The sequence below is a fragment of the Brienomyrus brachyistius genome, chromosome 11 (genome assembly GCF_023856365.1).
Source record: "Brienomyrus brachyistius isolate T26 chromosome 11, BBRACH_0.4, whole genome shotgun sequence".
NCBI lineage: Eukaryota > Metazoa > Chordata > Actinopteri > Osteoglossiformes > Mormyridae > Brienomyrus > Brienomyrus brachyistius.
Genome location: NC_064543.1, coordinates 5,272,296 through 5,292,030, shown reverse-complemented (window position 1 = coordinate 5,292,030; position 19,735 = coordinate 5,272,296). Strand labels below are relative to the sequence as shown.

General features: G+C 44.2%; 1 protein-coding gene across 6 annotated transcripts in view; it reads right to left on the bottom strand.

Moving 5' to 3' along the window:
- Positions 1 to 18,430, bottom strand: part of LOC125751819 (cytosolic carboxypeptidase 4-like) — a 65,744-nt gene extending 47,314 nt beyond the window's left edge. Inside the window, exons 1-12 of one of the 6 annotated variants that reach the window (XM_049031149.1) lie at positions 18,024 to 18,430; positions 16,982 to 17,052; positions 14,365 to 14,412; positions 14,000 to 14,063; positions 13,055 to 13,201; positions 11,692 to 11,823; positions 11,391 to 11,484; positions 6,153 to 6,190; positions 3,845 to 4,053; positions 3,416 to 3,578; positions 1,168 to 1,232; positions 629 to 745 (exon numbers count right to left, since the gene is read on the bottom strand). In XM_049031149.1, coding sequence (XP_048887106.1) covers positions 629 to 745; positions 1,168 to 1,232; positions 3,416 to 3,578; positions 3,845 to 4,053; positions 6,153 to 6,190; positions 11,391 to 11,484; positions 11,692 to 11,823; positions 13,055 to 13,201; positions 14,000 to 14,063; positions 14,365 to 14,412; positions 16,982 to 17,032 — 1,128 coding nt within the window. In that variant the 5' untranslated portion in view covers positions 17,033 to 17,052; positions 18,024 to 18,430. Of the gene's footprint in view, positions 1 to 628; positions 746 to 1,167; positions 1,233 to 3,415; positions 3,579 to 3,844; positions 4,054 to 6,152; positions 6,191 to 11,390; positions 11,485 to 11,691; positions 11,824 to 13,054; positions 13,202 to 13,999; positions 14,064 to 14,364; positions 14,413 to 16,981; positions 17,141 to 18,023 lie in introns of those variants that run through there. The other 5 variants (XM_049031151.1, XM_049031152.1, XM_049031148.1 and 2 more) reach the window with 5 other exon arrangements.
- Between the last annotated feature and the right edge of the window lie 1,305 nt (positions 18,431 to 19,735).

The following is a 19,735-nucleotide window of genomic DNA, read 5'->3' as shown; positions in this document are numbered from 1 at the left end:
CATGCCCCGCACCAATATTCCTGCAGCATTCACACTCAGCGAGCACTATGGCTGAACCCTTGCTCTTAAAGATGTCTTCCCCTGGCATTTCAGATACTGACACAGAGCTCCAGCAGCAGGACTGTGCCGGTGTCCCGATGCAGAAGTAGCTGCAAGGTGAGTTTACACCTTTATGGGAAACCAACCGCCTGTACTAACCCAGGGTGGGTATCGCCGTGAATTCCATCTGAACCCAAAGTGCCGGCTGGCATAGAGGCACTTGAGCAAAAGCGAAAAAACACCTAACAACAAAAGGTTCTTAGAAAAAAACCACAGTACACAATTTAAGCATTCAGGAGTAAATTTCTCAAGCTGTTCATTTTGTTGACAGAAATGTAACGTTGGACCAGCCGTTTCCAACAAATTGGCATGTCGTCATAGTGGGCATGCTTGACCCCTTTTAGAATCTAACCCAGCAAAGTGTTTCTCTGGTTCTCCATGTCCTCAGGGTTCTGGTGCAGGTCCTGGTACCAGTCTTCCACAAAGGTGTATCATTTGTTTTCCGGTATTTGTTTCCTTGCTTTCCATTTAGAATCTGTGCTACGTACGAACATCTTAATTTGCCTGAGTTTATAAAAATGAGTTTTACCTGGAAGTCATGGTGCAGCTCTGGGCACAGACGGACATACTGGCCCAGCTGCTCCATTCCTCTGTCAGGCTCGGGTTTCACACACAGCTTGTTGAGGTCTGTCTCCAGGTCCTCATCCTGCATACAAACAAAAGTGCTACCGTATGTTCCAGCAGACTCAATAGAAACAAGGTTCTCTGTGATTCCTGCTGTATTATTGCCTGTGGATCGGTTTGCCTCATCTTCACAGCTAATCACATAGTCTCAACGGACAGTTATGAATGACCTTAAGCAAGATTAAACACGTTTATATTCCCGCACACACACACAGGCATCATACAGAAAACAAGTTTAATAAGACGGCTCCACAATTTCTGTCTGGCAGAAATGTAGTGCGGTGGCAGTGATGTATAGGTACATCACAGGCCACTTACTGGAGTAATGTAGGTTCTCTGAGGGTACTGGCCCAAGGTAACGGGCCAAACAAATGCGGCTGGCAAACCACCTGTGCCTCTCTGTGATTGCTATACCCTCATCGAGTGAACAAACTGAAGACTTACAAGTTCCTTGCAGGTGGGTTCATCACTCTTGGGGTCGTCATCACTGTCGTCTTCTGAGCTGCAGTCTGGTGGGGAGAGAGGCGATATATAATGCCTTTCACCTGCCGTTCAGATCATTCCCCAAGATTGTTTTAGGTCCGTTTATGTTAAATCAACGTTCTGAGTCACTTCAGCTTAACAGAGCAAGAAACACTATGTGTGTGTGTGTGTGTGTGTGTGTGTTTGTGTGTGTGCGCATTTTGTTAGTTTCCACACAATGTTATCTAAAGGTAGGACAAATCCAGACAAAGAAATCACTAGGTACTTTTATAACACAAAACAAGCAACGCTTCATAGTCTATAGTCACTGAATTGTGTGACTTTGCAAACTTCTAAGGATATATTGAGCCAAAAAAAAGGTCAAATTGGCAGTCCATTTGTAAATGAAAATACAGTTTAATCAGCAATTTAAACCTTGGCTATACATCAGTGGGCACTAAATAGACAAGGAATTCTTCTGAGCACTGTGCCAGTGCATTCGCAGGGCTTGGAAAAGGGTCAAGAGTTTTGCCAAATGGATCGTTTAAAAAAAAAGAAAGCTTCTGCCTGCTACTTGATGACTCCACTCATGCTGTCTGCAATCATACCTGTTTCAAGAGCACATTGATGAAGCCAATGGCAAAGCAGAGTGGGTTAGACAAAGTTTATAAAAGGAAGTCCAGGGCACCCTGGCTGATTACAGCGCAAGTCAGGGTGGTATTGAACAGCTCAGCCCATGACCGGCTCCTGGCAACCCTGAACGCGATGGGAGCTCAGGTTTAAGGACAAATACTGCGTGCTAATCAGCAAACAGGTCATTCCTAGTCAAGGTGTTAAGTATCCTGCTGACAGTGCCAATTTTTTAATGTTGAATGACCTTAAACAATTGCCTCTCATGCAAGCTTCTATCCGTGGAGAGAGTTGCCTTTTTAACTCAGGAATTGCAGCACATGAAAGCATAAACAAAAGAATTCGTAGGTTCATCTATGAAGATATTCTTTTTCACCCTTGCATTTGATTGCAAAGTTCACCCTTCCATCCATTCATATCCCATAAGTACTCATGGAGGACAGGGTCACAGTGAGCCTGGAGCCTATGCCAGGAAGCACAGGGCAAGAAGTGGGGGACACCCTTGACAGGATGCCAGTCCATCACAGGGCAAACAATCAGGCATTTAGGGCAATTGTGGAGAAACCAATTTATCTAACCATGTGGTATTTCCTGGACTTAATAGAATCTGAGGACATCTGTGGAACATAGGGATGTGAACCAAACCCCCAGACATGAGGCCACGGCACCAACCACTACATCACCATTACGCCCTGCCATTTCAGAATCTGGTCCGATAACAGCTTTACAGAACGGAACACGAACAGCACCTCTATTCCCATTTTGCTATACCGTAACCACATGGACATGTGCCTGTTCCTCGCCCACACAGGGGTTTAACCCAACACGACGGCGGTTTCTGCACGTCCTCCCCACCGGAGCTCCAACCGTGCACAGAGGGCTTCACCTCATGCCATAGATAAATGAGGAGGACACCTGATGGTGGGCCCCACGCTTGCCATGTTATCGGACTGGGTTGCCTGGGTAACAGGGATCGACGTCTCAGACTGAATTACCAGGAAGGCATTACGACAGAATGCATCGTCCCCAAATGTTTTGTACGATTCATGCTTGACTCGACTTATATCAGATTAAAAAAAAAACAAAAACGAAAAGCTTGGTTTTCTACTCAATCAATAATTCGATCTTATTTTACGTCCAACCCACAAGCAACTGATCACTGACGCTGTTGCTCTTCCTTTGTGTCTCCTTGCAGGAGTGGGTAGCAGAGTCTTTACAGAGCTGGTAGTGACCTCTGTCGCATTTCCCTGATGGTATTTGCCAGACCAAAGGCAGCAAAGGCATCTACCCAAATAAAAACTAAACACTGCCCATTATTTTAGATGAAAGTCTTTGCAAAATAACAAAAACAAACAAAAAAACTGTTAAGTAGTCCTCATGTATTCAGAGATCATTTGAAGAAAACAGTCAAATGGTTAGAAGTTTCTGATTGTTTACCTGTGACCACAGTGTGTAGCTGTCAATAAAGGTGCACAACCTAAGATGGATTAAGATGCTCAAACAACAGCAAACTTACGTATAACAAAACAACCGAAAACAGACATAATAAATGTAAAATGCCAGGATGATAAAATCTTTTTTCTCCAACGGTGGTCTTTACCCTGGGGATCTGCCGGCATGTCCGAAATAGGCCACCCAGGAAGGGGGTAGCTGTAGACACTGTGCCCGGAGCTGAGGGGCACGGGGCACTTGGGCTGGCATTTCCTCATCAGCTGGACAGTGGGCTCCACCAGAGAAGCCAGACTCTGATTGGTCAAGCAAGACTAACATGCACACAGGAGAGAATTCAGCAAAACATGACTTACAGACCTTAGATGCTCGATTTAAATAAAAGGCAATGAATACATATCACTAAACTCCAATAGTACTCAAAGGACTCGTAGTATTTGCATGCAAATGATTTATTAAGAACCTATGCAATAAAACAATAATGACTGATAAAAGGCTCATTTTTAAAAGTAAATGAGCAGGACCCCAGAATGTCTCTGCGGCAGAAAGTGGCAACAGCCCTGGGCTACACGATTCTCACCTGTGTGGTGTAGTAAAGCAGTTCCATTCCCCTGTCGGCCACCAGGGCGGCTCTGCCCGCCCTATTGCCTGTTACGTGGTGTAGGCAGTGGAGCAGGGCCCTGCGGATGGGTACGGCAGCGTTTTCCGTGTCCTTCTGGTGCCAGTCCTCATAGAGCTTCAGCAGGCCGGAGACGTAGCCCCTGGAGGCAGCCAGCCGGCGGTTGAGGCCTGAGGACAAATCATCCATTGGAGCACACCGACGGGCAACCTGGACAAAGGCAGCAGGCTATCGGAGGGCATGCCAGCATGCACAGTCACGCACTTACAAGCGGACGCAGGCACACACGGGAATGTGCTGTGAGCTATTTAGCCTGCAATTCACCTGAGCAGCATGAGTCCAGCATGTGGAAGGAAAGGCATGAAAAATGGGATGGAACGGGCAGGGGGAAAAAAATCGTCTTACGCTGTTATCGATAAAGTTACGAAAACTGAGAGAGAAAAGGCGAGCAAGATTATTAATGAAGGCAGTTAAAAGCCAGTTATTAATCCTCGCCTCAGATACTATGACCACTGTGTAATGCAAGAAAACAATACTAAGACTGCAAATGAACATGAAAGGAGATGGAGTTCAAATGTCCAAAGTTAATATCTCTAAGTGAGTATTCGTATTATTGGTACTTGAGGTAATAAAACAAGTTTTTTTTAAACACTGCTCTGCATGCATCGTTAGTCATAAGCTGATTCAGGAAGTCTGCCGTTTTACATCTAGCCCTTCAATCTTTTATTATTGTGTTTCTGCAAACTGTTTGGAGAAATGTGGCTATAATTAACTGAACATAAATTTGCCAGCATCTTTCTCCAGCCTCTAATTGATAACTTGGCGCTGCATCGAGAGCCGATCCTTAATTTACGGTGTCACTGTCACAATTCCATTTTACGTGGGAGACAGTGCCATACGGACAGCGAGGGGTTTCTACGAGGGACACCTCCCGAGGGGCTGTGGGCATTTGGAAACCAGAGACAAAACCCACCTCTGTAAAACCATAAACGTTCATCCAGTGGAAAACCGAGGAACGCTTCCTGACCACCACCATCACTCACTAATTAGCTAGGCTGCGACCCCCTCCGAAGGTCGACCCAACACCCAGCAAGGCATTCTAAGAACCACAGCCAGGGTGGGGGGACTGTGAAAAATCACTCATTCAGTGATGTGAGGCTGCACAGGTTAGATCAGACTGCGATTCCCAGCTTTACCTCCAAGGAATGGGGAAGATAAGAAGCAAGAGTAACCAAATACACAAACTGGACTCTGGGTTGCAGGGTGCAGCAGCTCAGCTCAGGGCCCTCTGACCCCCCAGGGCTGCTTGCCCAGCTGCACAGGGCACAGACTCAAACCTGCAATGCAAATATCAAATAAAATGAATGAAATGGGTGTCACTGGTTGTACTTGGTGGGTTTCACTGGCCACCATCTGCTATAATCTGCTGCAGATAAAAATGGACTGCTTGATACAAAATTATTCAAAAGGCACAGAAGCCTAAATGACTATGTAAATAAGTATGTGAGACACCAATCCAACGCATCATACCACATCTTCTGCTTTGGTACCTGAATGTAATTGCAATTGAAATTGAAGTCTTGTCTTGCACAGCATGTTGGGACGACATTAAATGTTCGAAGACTTTTTGTTTCTGACCTTCAAATGCATGACGGCTGAAAAATAAAACTGAGTGCACTGCTCAATGCACACATCTGCCAAGGAAAATTGGCCGTGCCAGGGCCTACTGAGTGGGGGGGGGTTGGGGGGGGGGGGGTGTGGCAGGCTGTCGGTGGCCAGACGCATGTCTTTGAGAAGGCAGCTTAAGGAACAGCGACATCATAACACTCACCAGCTAAAGGAGTCAGAGACCGCAGTGCACCAGTAGGTGCGGGATGTGTACTCAACCAGGACTAGAGGAGTCACACTGCCACCTACAGGTGTGCATTTGAAAATCATTCTCTGCAGGCTACAATGTACCAGAACAACAATCTATCCGTTCATTTGGGGAAAAGGAAAAAAAAAAACTATCAATACTACTACACATCACGTATGAAACAGAGTAGCCTGCACTTATTAAAAATGACTTAACCATGATGTTTATGAATGTTGGCTCGTAGCCCTTAACTAGCGTACAGCACTCTACCGTCTTTCAGGATCACACACACAAACAGGACGAAGGCCAAGGCACGGCAGGGCAGGCAGCACAGGTCCGAGAGGCTTCACTATCGTGCAGTGCAGGGCCATGTCACAGGAATTACGGCGTCCCCAGAGTGGGACAGGAACTTACCTGCCTGCAACAGTGCTGCGAATGTGTCTGTGGCAGCTCTGAAAAAAGGGAACAAAAAAAAATCTTCTCAGGCCTCAGAACAAACTTCAAAGCTGAGAGATATGGAGCAATAACACCTTTAATAAAGACAAACGGCCCAGGAGGAGAGGCGTTCCTCAGAAGACATATTTGGGATTAATATTTAAAGTAATAATTTCGCTACACATAAAACCCTAGGAAAGTCAGCACAAGCATTTTAATGTGCGTGCACGCTGAGTTCAGATTGCAACAACACTACCATCATTTAATTTGTCATTAACTAAATTACAAAATAATAAATGGATTGGCACTTAACAACCACAACTTTCTATCAGTTCTTGTAAGGATGAAACATAGTACTGCCCGAAACTGCAGCGTGTAGTAAAGGGTGGCGTTTGGCTGATTTTGCAGATGCCAGTGGAAGGTTTGTTAGATGAGCAGAAAACGAGTGAGCTCTCTGCCTATCTATAAAATTCCACATTACCATCAACATCTCAGACTCGGTTCCAGTCATGCAAATCCATTCATCACACAGAATCAGTGTACTTCCTCATGCAAAAAAGTAGCTCTCTCGGAAAACCAGGGACCTTTGCCACTTTTTTATAAACAATAAAAATGAATCACGGAACAGTTTACCACCTGCTAACTGAGGACAATGGCAGGAACCCGAAAATCTACACGCGCCTTGATTGCCAAATTAGGGAGGTTTTTGCGTTTTTTTTTTTTTTTTTTAAATCTATAATAACCAAACCACAGTTGCTTTGTTTGCCTCGGAGAAAAACAGAGCCCCTTCTTCCATAAGTAAAGAAAATAAAAGTGTAACAGAACTGCAAACGGCATATTAAAAAAGTGAAATATCACAGTATTTTATTGATCAGCGGTGCAGAGAGCTTTCTCAGCATTGCAAACCTTTAGATTATTCATGTACAGTGCTTAATTCAATTCAACCCAAAACCTCTCATTTATTATCTGATCCAAACATCCTAATGCATACCCACACTAAACGTTTATGCAAATTTCCATTAAACATTATTTAGTGGTGCTGATTGATACCTCCTAATTGCATTACTTCACAGGCTTACGCATTTCATTACATACGTGGCTCAGGGCTACCTCGGAAAATGCAATAGGCGCATCTTCCAGGAAAAGGATCCGCATACATATGGCTCATATCAAGTTTAAATGTCTAAAATCAGCCCACAGCTTTCATCACTAACCACGCTGCTTTGTCAGGCCAATGGCTGGGGATAGGAAGCCAAAACAGAAAATTCTATGACGGTTGCGAAGCTTGCAGCTTTCTATGTTGACATAGAATAGGCCCAGATAACTTCTCTTGCACATTTTAAAGCTGCTCCATTGGTTTTTAAATGCCTTTTATTGTGAAACGCTGGTGCAAACCAGAAGGAAGTCAGCTCTGGGGAGCTGGGGCTAATTAAGTATCCTGCCTTGCACGTATGTGCTTGTGATATCAGTGAGGAGAGCAGTAATCCATCAACGATCCTGCCCTTTTTTTTGTCGATTCCTAACAGCTTTTATAAATGTGTACTTAATGTCTCATACTACTGGTCCTCTGTCAGTTCAGCATATGTTGGTGGAGGTACAAATTAGGCTTTAGGCACATAGCAGGCATGGAGCAGGTCATTCATTAATAAATTACACGTAGCTGGGCTTTGGGTCTGCCTGGGTTATTAATTAACTACAGAATTACATGCTACTCTGCCCACATTTCTGAGACCATTAGGTGGTAAACAGACAACTGAACAGTGTGGCAGCTGGAGTACATGGCTTGGCACATCTGGGCTCAGCTGCACCTTGCTTTCAGGTTGTGTGTTTTTGTAATTATTACACTATGAGGACCAGATTTCCCCACAATGTAATAAACCTGTAATTTTTTACCTTGTGGGAGCCATTTTTTCTAGGGATGCAGCGATCCACATTTTTTCAGCTCCAATCTCATACACAACTGCCGATGCTGATACAGTTTCTGATACAATAGCTCTTTTACTTTAATATTTTAATATAATAAATATATAGTTTAGGATAAGCGGTTTGGAAAATGGATGGATGGAAATATATAATTTATAAGATACATTTTAATATTTTTCAAGTAGTTCATACACATAAAAAAATCTTTAACTCGGCTAGTAGAAACATACATATCGTACTGTTCCACCTTGTTTGTATATCTTGTTTTAAGAGTTTTTGAGACGTTTGCAGTTCACTTTCAGTATCTTCCAGGAGAGTATGCGCATGACGTCACAGCAGGCGGAAGTCACTGCACTCACATCCACCGAGTGGCAAAAAACTGAGAGGCATCGTTAGCGTTGTGCCACAAAAACACGTCTAGCATGGGAAAGAGCCGTAGTGCAATCAAAAAGACAGGGAATCAGAGCTCTTTTTAGAGACTGCCAAAAGCTAAATAAGTGAGTATTGCACGTGGATTGGTCATGTATGGCCGATACCCGATCTGTCAAATAGGTCTGGATCGGCAACGATATTCAGATTTGTGCAGCTGTAATTTTTTCAGTTCCCGCAAGGATAACCTTTTATAAAAACCAGTGAATGCAACCAAAAGGCTAAAAAAAATCCAGAAGTCTTCTGTTTTGTTTGGTTAATTATGGTTAAGGTTAGGACTGGGTAGGGGTTAAGGTTGTCATTGTTAGGGTTATGCCCATAGAGATGAATGGAGAGGTACCATAAAGATATGAATACATGGATTATGTGTGTGTATGTGTGTGTGTGTGTGTGTGTGTGTGTGTGTGTGTGTGTGGTCCAGGTATACCTTACCTTGTAGGGACCATTGTCCCCACAAAGTAATGAATACATGTTTTTTATTTTTACCTTTTGGGGACCAGAACTCAATTTCAAAAAACTAAACTAAAAACTGAAAATGCAAAAACGTTTGTATTTTGTTTGGCTACTTATGGGTATGGTTAGGGCTTGGTAGGGGTTAAGCTTGTTATAGTTACCATTGGCATTTTTCCCACAGAAATGAATGAGCAGTCCCCACACAGATGTGTTTCCTGGCCTATGTGTGTTTGTGTGTTATATATATGTATGACATTTTTTTAATTATACATTTTTTTTATTATGTTTTGATGATATTTATGCTCCCCATAGTCTCAGTTTGCAGTTTACTGGTTGTGTGATTAGTGAGTGACAGGGGTTATGGCGTTTACAGTGGGCTGATGGTCTAGGTATGTTGCATCATGCCACGTTAAAAATTACTGTGTGCCCTGTCCATTAGAATTGTTGTCACATGATCCTACTTCTATATTAAGATTTACTGCCAAACACAAAGCATTGCATGGGTTAGAGCACATGGAGAGAATGTGTGTGTTATAGAGTCATTCACAAAGTTTGCACAAACCTAGTGACTCAGTCCTCCAAAAGGAGAAGGTCCTGCTGTAGGAGTTAGTAACAGCCTATATGGGATTAAACAATCATTAAAGGGTATCATATTAAAATATAAAGAGGCAAAAAAAAAGACCTGGGAATATATATGACAGTGAGTATAGAGGCGCAAGTAAGGCTAACTGGGAAGCAAACAGGGTTATTATTGTTAAACAAAAACTAAAACTGAGAAAATATTTTCCTAAATTGAAATACGATACAAAAATAGAACAAAAAAACGAAAACTATAAATGTACTAAATTGAAATAAGATATAAACAAACAACAAATACTTTCCAATACTGTTTTTAACACTATTTGGCTAAATCAGCATTTCCCAATCCGGTCCTCAGTGACCCAGAACTGGTCCATGTTTTTGCTCCCTCCGAGCTCTCTGTCAGACAATTCACATTGTTACTCGCTAGAATGGAGCAAAAATGTGGACTGTCTGTGGGTACCCGAGGACCGGATTGGGAAACACTAGGCTAAAGTAATGATTGGTTTATCTTTAATTACCATTAATAATACCTAAAAGGGGGCGGCATGGTGGTGCAGTGGTTAGCACTGTTGCCTCACACCTCTGGGACCCGGGTTCGAGTCTCCGCCTGGGTTATATGTGTGTGGAGTTTGCATGTTCTCCCCATGTCGTCGTGGGGTTTTCACCGGGTACTCCGGTTTCCCCCCACAGTCCAAAAACATGCTGAGTTGGAACATTGGAGTTGCTAAATTGCCCGTAGGTGTGCATGCGAGAGTGAATGGTGTGTGAATGTGCCCTGCGATGGGATGGCCCCCAATCCTGGGTTGTTCCCTGCCTCGTGCCCATTGGTTCCGGGATAGGCTCCGGACCCCCCGCGACCCAGTAGGATAAGTGGTTTGGAAAATGGATGGATGGATGGAATACCTAAAAGATGCTTTGCGCATTTTGACGACATTGCTGTGTTTTCAGCTCCACGAAATTTCCAAGAAATAAAAATAACAAAAAAAAAAAATTAAACTGAAACAAATATTTCAAATGAAACTTGAAAATAAATTTTTTTTTTAATTATTTAAAAAATCTAAATTATAGTTTAGATTATACACTGGTAGATTATAGTATACACTGGTAGCAAACTAGCTAGACAGAACAGTAGCCTGGAGACGGCTGGATTTATGACTCGTGTAATGAAGAACAGCAGGAAACAGGAGGGGGGCACAACAAGCTGGCATGTTAGGAACCCTAACACAGCAGGACAGGGAACGAGGACACGGGGTCACGTGCAACTGCTTATCGGGACCCTCAGGAGTAATGGCCACTTAGAGCAGGAACTGAGGAGCACTGATGCAGACTGATGATCGGAGACAAGCACTCCAGCCTATGAGAATGTGAGATCCCTAATATGAATACATTTTTATAAAATAAAAAGTACTCTTATTAGTTGTCCTGTGTAATGTGACAACTCCCCTATATATGGGGTGGATATTACTTGATGTACATCATGTTAAAAACAGGAGAACTCCCATGCAAGTGCAAGTCAAGTACTCCCACTCCTGTATGAGAAGAGTATTTCTGTTCTATCTAAGAGGAGAACTACCACATTAAGTCCATGGAGAAAAACAAAATCAAGCACATCTGGGATATTAGGGAAAAGGGTTACTGCTGCTATCAATAGGAGACTGAACAAACACAGCCCCCCAGAGCCCCCAAGGAGGTTGTTAGTCTCTGTTTAATAAAAAGCATGGCAGCTTCCACGTTATGCCAAGGATTTCCGGAATGCAGCAGCTGATAGGAGCCTGTGCAGCCCGCCCGCGCTGATTACCGGGGAGGCCTGACATGCGACGCAGTACTCACTTCACTGTGCGAGTGTGTTTTGTTGTGTGTGGCGATATTAATTTAAAAACGATGTCCAGCCCCCTGTTCTTGCCAAGTAAGGTTGCCGTGGAAACTAAAAGGAGAAAAATGCACGTTATTCGGCACGTTTATAGCCATCAGACATGATGATGATGATGATGGTGATGGTGATGATGATGCCTAAATATGAAGGCCGGTGCATGTGCACGCAGGGCATTTGCATTCCAGCACAGCGTACTCTGTGCGCTTTCGGTGGCCTGTATTTTTTCACAGGGCAGGGCAGCGCCGACAGAGTCCTCACCAGAGCAGCAGAAGACCTGTAGCACCCATAGGCAGGCTGCCGCTCTCCTTGCGTGCTTCACGTTCTGTCGGAGCAGGTCCAGCATTGGGAGCACGGCCTCCATCTTCTCTGCCTTCAGACCGATCTTCCTGTCTGCAGCGCACAGCCCATGTCAGACCTCAAAAGGCTCAACTCTTCGAACTCCAGACTACCGCTAGGTGGTAATTATCCTGCCGCGCTTTTCTTGATATCACAGAGGGATGCTATTCCGTATTAAAATAAACCAACACAGTAAGATAAGCAGTCAACACAGCCGTCTCTCCCTACATAGGTGACAGTGGTTGCAACTTATTGGTGTTATACACCTCTGCTACTACACAGAAGTTCCCCGGGGCCCACGCTGGCCTGGAAACCCTCTAAAAACAGGTGGAGATTCTATACCATGTGGGCAGAACAAGGGTTTTAAATAGCCGGGACAGCTCAGCAGTGAGAGCCAGAAGTCACAGCACACACTGCAAACCCTGGGGGGTGACTTTCTGAAGTGGTTAACAGCAAAGCCCCAAAATACAGGTCTGGCCCAGGACTATCCATGAACAAGGCCAATGATTAAACAGAGAAAGAAATTCTACTTAAACCATAACATGTAAAAGTTAGGCAGATAGCACTTCTCTTTCCAGTTATATGTCAGGCTTCTGAATGATTGACAGCACCTGGTCTGGGGAGTTTGGCACTGGCCCAAAGCGAAGAGGTAGAAATATAAGCCGTTCCTTGTAGCAAACATCTAAGACAGAGAGTGACAGATGACACCTGGTGACTCACGCACATTCTGAAAGCCACTAACCAATTTGATCGTTCCTTGGATGAAAAGCTGCTGCTGACAGTCCTAAATGTGCAGCTGAAGGTCCAAATCTCCCAGACATATTTGAACTGTGTTGACCACTTCGCCAGTGACCACCGACCCGAATCCAATCACAGTGATGTTAACATGACGGATCGATGTCGGGAGTCCCGTCCAGCTGTCTTTCTGAAAGTGGCTTTCTGATTGCACTTCAACTGGACTAACTTTCAAACTGCAAGAAATCCCGAAACGATTTACAAGAGCACTAGGTAATCAACACATACTGCAAAAGCAAAAAAAGGGAATTTAAGAAAAAATATATACTACAAGCATGTTCCTTTTTATTAGTTTCTACTGTCTGTCGTGGTTGTGTTGACTTCACATGTGACCTTGAGGAAATGGATCTTAGAGGAAATGGGAGATGTGTACACAAGCTCAACCAGTGCAAACCCAAAAACTCCCTGGCAGACTGTCACTCCATACGAGAGGGCTGCCACTTGTGCCGGTATATCTGATGAATCCTCCCCATCTCCATCTGTCACTCACCTCTGTGCCCGACTTTGGCCAGGAGATGGAGCAGGGGCAGGAGGACACTGTCATTGGGATAGGAGGACCTGGCGATGCTCAACAGGGCCATAAGGAGAGCCTCACTGCCGCCTTTGGATATCATGTAGTGGATCCTTCTGTCTGTGCCTAGGAGCAGTGCGATGGAGTGTGAGAGGAAGACTGCGGAGGACACCGAACACCTTCTTCAAACACAGGTTACGGCTGGTCAGGTGGGAAACAAGGCGTCAAACCCAGTGTGGGTGAGATTATTCAGACCCGTCCATCAACAGCAGGCTTAACCATACTGCCCATTAGTGACTTTATTGATCGCTGTTGGGTTAGACCTCTTAGCGACCGACAGCCGTGACGCGGCGGGCGACTAGCCAACGCCAACGGGTTGGATTCCACTGAACTTTGGCGCCTCCGTAGTGACAGATCCTCAAGCCTGTGCCTACAAACGCCTGAGCACCTTGCTACGGTTTAAAACGGGTTTGCTGGGCGGATTTGGAAGGCTGCTGCTGTTTGTGCAGTCCTAGCTTTTAAGACATAGTTTCATTTGCAATTTGTGCTCGAGTTAATAACGCATTTTGTTCAGAAATAGTTTCCTTTAATTTTCTTTAAAGGGCCATACTGCATTTCGGATTATTTGATTGAACCCTACCGTCCCGAACCATAGCTCTACCCCCCAGCAGACCTCTGCACTGCAGCCTGTCACACTAATCAAACCCACCGTGGGACTGCAGCCTCACTTCTTCCATCAGTAGTTACAGGGAACATGATTTATAAAAGATACTGCATATGGAAAACAAATTATAAAAGGGAATTTTATGCATATTTCACATATACATACATATAATATTTGACAACAACAAAATACACAAGCAATATATATGCAGTCCAGATACAGAGGCATGATATTCATCATGTTATATTAGAGTTACCTACCGGATGACAGAAGCTCATCCAGCACATTGAGAATATTCAGCAAGCTTTCAGTGCTTTCAGAATCCTGTATTAAAAAATAAAGCATATTTTACCCCTGAAAGACCATGTGATCACTCTTTATGTCACTTCTCCCTGTTTTCTCTTAGAGCTCTAAGGGCTGAATATGCAGTGCTGAATCACAGCCAGCGAAAATTAAATTAAAGTCAAACGGGCCACGGCAAACCACTTTTGTCAGACCTAGAATCCTAAATCTCGCAGCCTCTAAAGAAGCACCTTGGGCACAGGCCATAGACTCTGCACCATTAATTAGGCAACGGGATTATGAATGAAAGTTTTGCATGGGAATCTTTTTCACGACTCCGTACCGAACTCGTGCCAGGTGAGACCAGGCGTGCCAAGCAGCATCGGAGCACCTGAAAGAGACGCGGAGAAAGAGCACGAGGCTCGGAACCTGAAGGCAGCTTCAACGTGACAGGCCATCAGTTTGGGCGCAATATGCATGGAATCATGGGTACAGCTGGCACGGCGTGCACACACCTTCGCAGGCGGGGAGACGACAAAGGGGCGCCTGATGGCAATGGCAAACACACATTGTCAACGTTCACGCGAAGCAGATCTGCATTTACTGCCGTATGACGTGCGGCGTATGACACCGTGACAACAGAAAGCACAAAGGCAGGGAAGGGTTCTCCTCTGCCGACTCGCAGTTGTGACACAAACGATCAACACGGCACAGACCAGGGCTGCTGCCGCATTCCCAACTACTGCGAGTGATGCGAACACAGACACAAACAAGATAGCTGGCGTGTCGTGCTCATTACCCAGGCATCAAGCTGGAAAATTTGTGCCACAATTCCTGTTCTGTTAATAGCTTAAACCAGTCACTCCAAGCCAAGCCAAACTCACAACTAATTACGCTAAAGAGGACTGCAGTTCGGATCCTGACCTGGATTTCACATACATAAGACAGTATGTGAGCAGAGTGTTTCTTTAAACTGAGAGAGGACTAGATGCTAGATGAAAGCAAAAGGGAATCTTGTATGTTCATCTTAGTGTGCTAATATTGGTTCACATTTTTGCAGCTTGACATAGGGTTAAACTGGCTCCTCAATATGGAAGCGTGATAAGGACAGTACACATTACTGGCATGGAGTGTTGACAACTTATTATATATTAATAGAAAACCAGAAAAATTAACCTCTCTGTTAAGACGTTTAATGATCCATTTCAGCGTGTAATATGGGGAGGGAAGGATAGGTTTATTGGGATTTCATTTTCGGGAATAATGAGGTCCTGGCAGGGCCGGGGGTGAATACCAACTCTAACATGAAAAATCAAGAAGCTGTTTTGAAAGACAAAGAAAAATGCTAACTCAGGCAGGAATGCCCCTCCCTCCTCAGAAGTACACCCCCGCACTCATTCTTTTTCCATAATGATAAGGAGAAAGTTAAAAAACAATAACCAGAGGTATGGTTCACCTGGGCGAAGAACAATCGACAAAATTAAACTGTTTTTTCCCCAAGGCTCAGCATTTTAATGCTTTTTAAAAGCATTTTAATGCTTTCCTAAATACACAAGAGGTACGTTCCTTAAAGTAGACAAAGACAACTGTATAAAACACAACTGAATCCACCTATATGCACAATATTACCAAATATATCTCCTGAGAAATAAGATGAACAACCTTAGGCTGCACGATCCTCCTCTGTCCTCTGGCTTCATCTAGCCGATATACTGAATTATTCTTTTATTCCCATAGGCTCCTACCAGGACTGACACCACTAAAAACACTTTCTCCTGATTTTCAACCCCACAAATTGTCTTCTGATCTTTATCCTGTTATGTAAGCAGGTTAAAGATGAATTTTGAAAGACAAGTTTTATCTGAAGAAATATAGGCGGAAATGGCAGGCAGGGGAATGCCAATGAAAATGTTAGTGTTGTACCTTAAAAAGTGCTTTTAAATGTTACTGACTGTATTACACAGCATATGTATGTTACATAGTGTGCGTGTGCTTATAAATGACTACGGTATACCAAATATAATACTGACACTATTTTGTATTTGAAAGTCATCACATTTTGGTAAGATCACCCACATTGTTATATGAAAGCAGAAAACAAAATATGCAAGTAGACTGAACTCCAACCAGACAGTGAAAAACTAGCACTTTTATTAGAAGTTCCTTCTTTGAAATTTGAAAGGGACAGCTGCTCACTGCACAAAACCACAGGCACGGGGGCAGAACTGTAAGCACAGTAAGCTCTACCAGGGCAGCATAAAGGAGGAATTTAATCAATATCGTAAAATCGATAACTTTCATCAACATTTCCATGACTCAAAGGCACCAGGAAGCGTTGTAGAAATACACGGCTAGCGGATTGTTAGCATGCTAATGAATCTAATAAATTGACTTTAGCACCTTCACTTCATCGCTAAGTGTTCCGGGCTCAAATATTTCATACTTCTTAATTATAAAACTTGTTTAATTTTGTTTAGTCTAATGAATAGTGAAATTGAAAAGGTCAACGGCATGCCATAATCACGGACACCCACTGAATGGTGCCCGGGGGGGTCTCACCCAATCGTGGCTTATCTAAAAGAGGCAGGAGATGAGGCAATCAAGCCTGCCAGATTCATCAAGCTGGATTTATTGAAATGAGGGGAAATTCCAGAAGAAGCCAGTGGACCTTATATTTCCTAATGTGTTCTTCGGACAGTTGAACAGCTGGACTGCATTGCTCACCAGTGGGTCTACCAATCCAAGTCTCAAGAAATACACTTCTGAACCTGCTGATGGAACGGTACACAATACATACCAGCTCAGGTGTCCAGCAAAACCATTTGAAACAAAACGAAAAGTGTACTGGGGTTCTTCTGGAAATGGGAATGGGGTTTCCCCAAAGAGAATGCACACATGGAACACGGGAGAATATAAAACACTGTATTACACACCCGCTTTGCACACGAAGGCCTACCTACCTTCAAGGAGGACAGAAGGACCTCAAGGCCACCAGTGCCTGGCGTCGCCATGCCGTTGGACTTCACTCTCTCTGAAACCAGCAGAAAAGCCGGCTGCTATCCCAGCCTCAGACAGCACTGTCCCAAGAGCCGGATGGCTTCACCACAACCGGCTAATTTAAAAAGGGAGCACCGGGGGGGTGGGAGGTGGGGAGGCCAGGGCTGGGGCGGTGGGGGGGGGGCTTGTTGCTTGCAGACTGAAACTCGAGCTCCAGAGATAATCCCCCCACATACACCCTAAACCGTCTGTGGCAGGACATTGAGTGAGCGGTGTTTCCTATAAAAAGGGCCTAGCGGGGTTGGAGGAGTTACTTAAAAGTGAAAGAACAGTGGACGTTGGGGCAATCTCCAGTTACTTAACCCTAATAGACACAGGACCAGAGGTGGAAAGTTCAGGTTCACAATGTATAAATCTAGACCAAGATTTTGTTTCAACCAAGCAGCTGTGTATAAAGAGTCACAGTCACAGAGACTCAACTGGTTGGCTGAAACAAAATCTTACTCCGGATTTGTACGTTCTGCATAGGACAGGAAGGAAAGCAGGTCAGTACATTCAAAACATATTTGAAATTTATGCAAGGAGTTTCATAAGATTTAACACCAAATAAAAATATGATTGCATTGCAGCTTCACAAGAGGACATGTTCCTATGTGGACCAGTAGCAGAACAAATCTCAGGAAGAGATTATGGGTTACAGCTTTTCTGCCAAAGTGATTTTATAAAAGATAAATGCTGTGTGTCTTCGGGGTGCTGAGGACAGGTACCAAATCCACAGTCTATAGACCGAGGGGGAGAGCGGAGAGGAGGAATTGAGAGGCAGCCAGAGGTCGGTACCCTATAGCTCTCCGCGAAGCGCTGCTAAAACTGCCTTGTGGAAAATGGAATGGTGACGTTTTGAGTATCCTGAACACCTCACGGGGAACAACGCCAGGGGGACATTTAAAAGAGTTAAATGTTAAGTAAACAGGTGTAAAATGTCAGGAGAAGGTGGTGTTTCCTTACCGTCAGAAGCGGGCTGTTAGCGCGTGACGCGCTTGCAGCCGGAGCGTGCACGAGCCTGAGCAGGAGCGTAAACACGTTGCCGAGCAACGGGGGCGGGGTCGCGCGCTTCGAGGGCGGTGAGGGTGCAGCTCTTCGCTCCAGAAGCGGAGATATACCGGGCCGGGCCAGCTGGACTGCAGTCAGGATCCATCGCGCTGAAGCCCAGCACTTTGATTTATGAGTCTTTGGTGCAGTATGGATTTACGGATTTGGGGCGTTTCCCGTCAAAACCGAATTAAAGCTAAACGTGAAGTTTGAGTGAGAAAGAGCTCAGCTATTTTTATCCCCGAGATCAGAGAAAGGGTAGCATTAAATAACGGCTGGTGACAGCAGGGCATTTCAGCAAGAGCTCTGGTCATAAAATAACGGAACACAACGTCCGTAGCGTTATAGCGAGCGAGTGAGCGAGCGAGTGAGCGAGTGACTGGGCACGCGCGTGTGTGTGCGCGAGTGTGCGTGAGTGTGCGTTTGTGAGTGACAGACTGTGTGTGTGTGTGTGTGTGTGTGTGTGTGTGTGTGTGTGTGAGAGAGAGAGAGAGAGAGAGAGAGAGATGTAGAATTATTCAGCTTCAATATGCTGGTAGGAGCGAAGATAACATGATGTTAGCGTTCTAAGGACAACAGAATGTTTAGAGGTGTGCAGCTACTCATACGATGAAAGACAAGTCAATCCATGAGTCTGTCCTTTAACTTATCCAGTGCATGGTTACAGTGTGCCAGGAAAATATTCAAGAAGCAAAGGGAATGAGGCAGGGGACACCCTGTACAGGAAGCCAGTCTCTCATGGAGTACAGATAATTAAAGCATGTTTAGCAAGATAAATGCTGATGATATAATTGGTTTGCACCACATGTGATGTCTGACTGATGACTTCTGCGCATTTCAAGGTATCGCACCTCTGTTAACATACCACCCTACACTACAAGGGCCGACCTGAAATGCACCAGGATTACTGAACATCACATTACAGCTCGCAGAGCTAAAGAAAACTGAGAGGCCGAGATAGAAATTTCCCTCAAAAGAGGTTTTAGAATTACCCCAAAGAGCGGCCTCCTCTGGACCATGCTGGGAAAACCCCTGAGTAATACATGGAGAAAATGAAAAATTGAAATGTGATCTCAGGTCCTCTATCCCATTTCTCAAACAAAAAAGAGGTCACCTCAACAAAAGACTAACCGCGCTCACTCACATATCTCTTTTGTTTTTGTGATAAATCATGCGTGAAAATCCTACAGAAGGTGAATTTATGTTAAAAAAAGAAGGTCCATACAAGTTCCTTCTCATCATCTCTATTGACGATCTTATCTGTATGAAATATTCATCTTTTTTTCTCATCTTCTTTGCCCCTGTGGCACTGCTACCCCGCATTCAAGAAGCCCTTCATTCAATTAATTACATTACAAATACATTGCGAAACTTGAATTTCTAACCACGTTTTAATTTGCATGAAATAGTATGTGTTTCATTCAAGTCAAGTGTCAAAATGTAAATGTAATGTACAGTAAGTGATGTCTGATTATTGCCTGAAAAAATATTGAAATCTGCATATTCCTCTCCAGGGATGAAACAGGGCCCTGAAACGGCAAACTGGAATCCACGTTAAGGTATTTTAAAGTTGCAACTGACAATTGCAAGTGTACCCCCCTCCACCCCCCCATATCCAACATAAATGT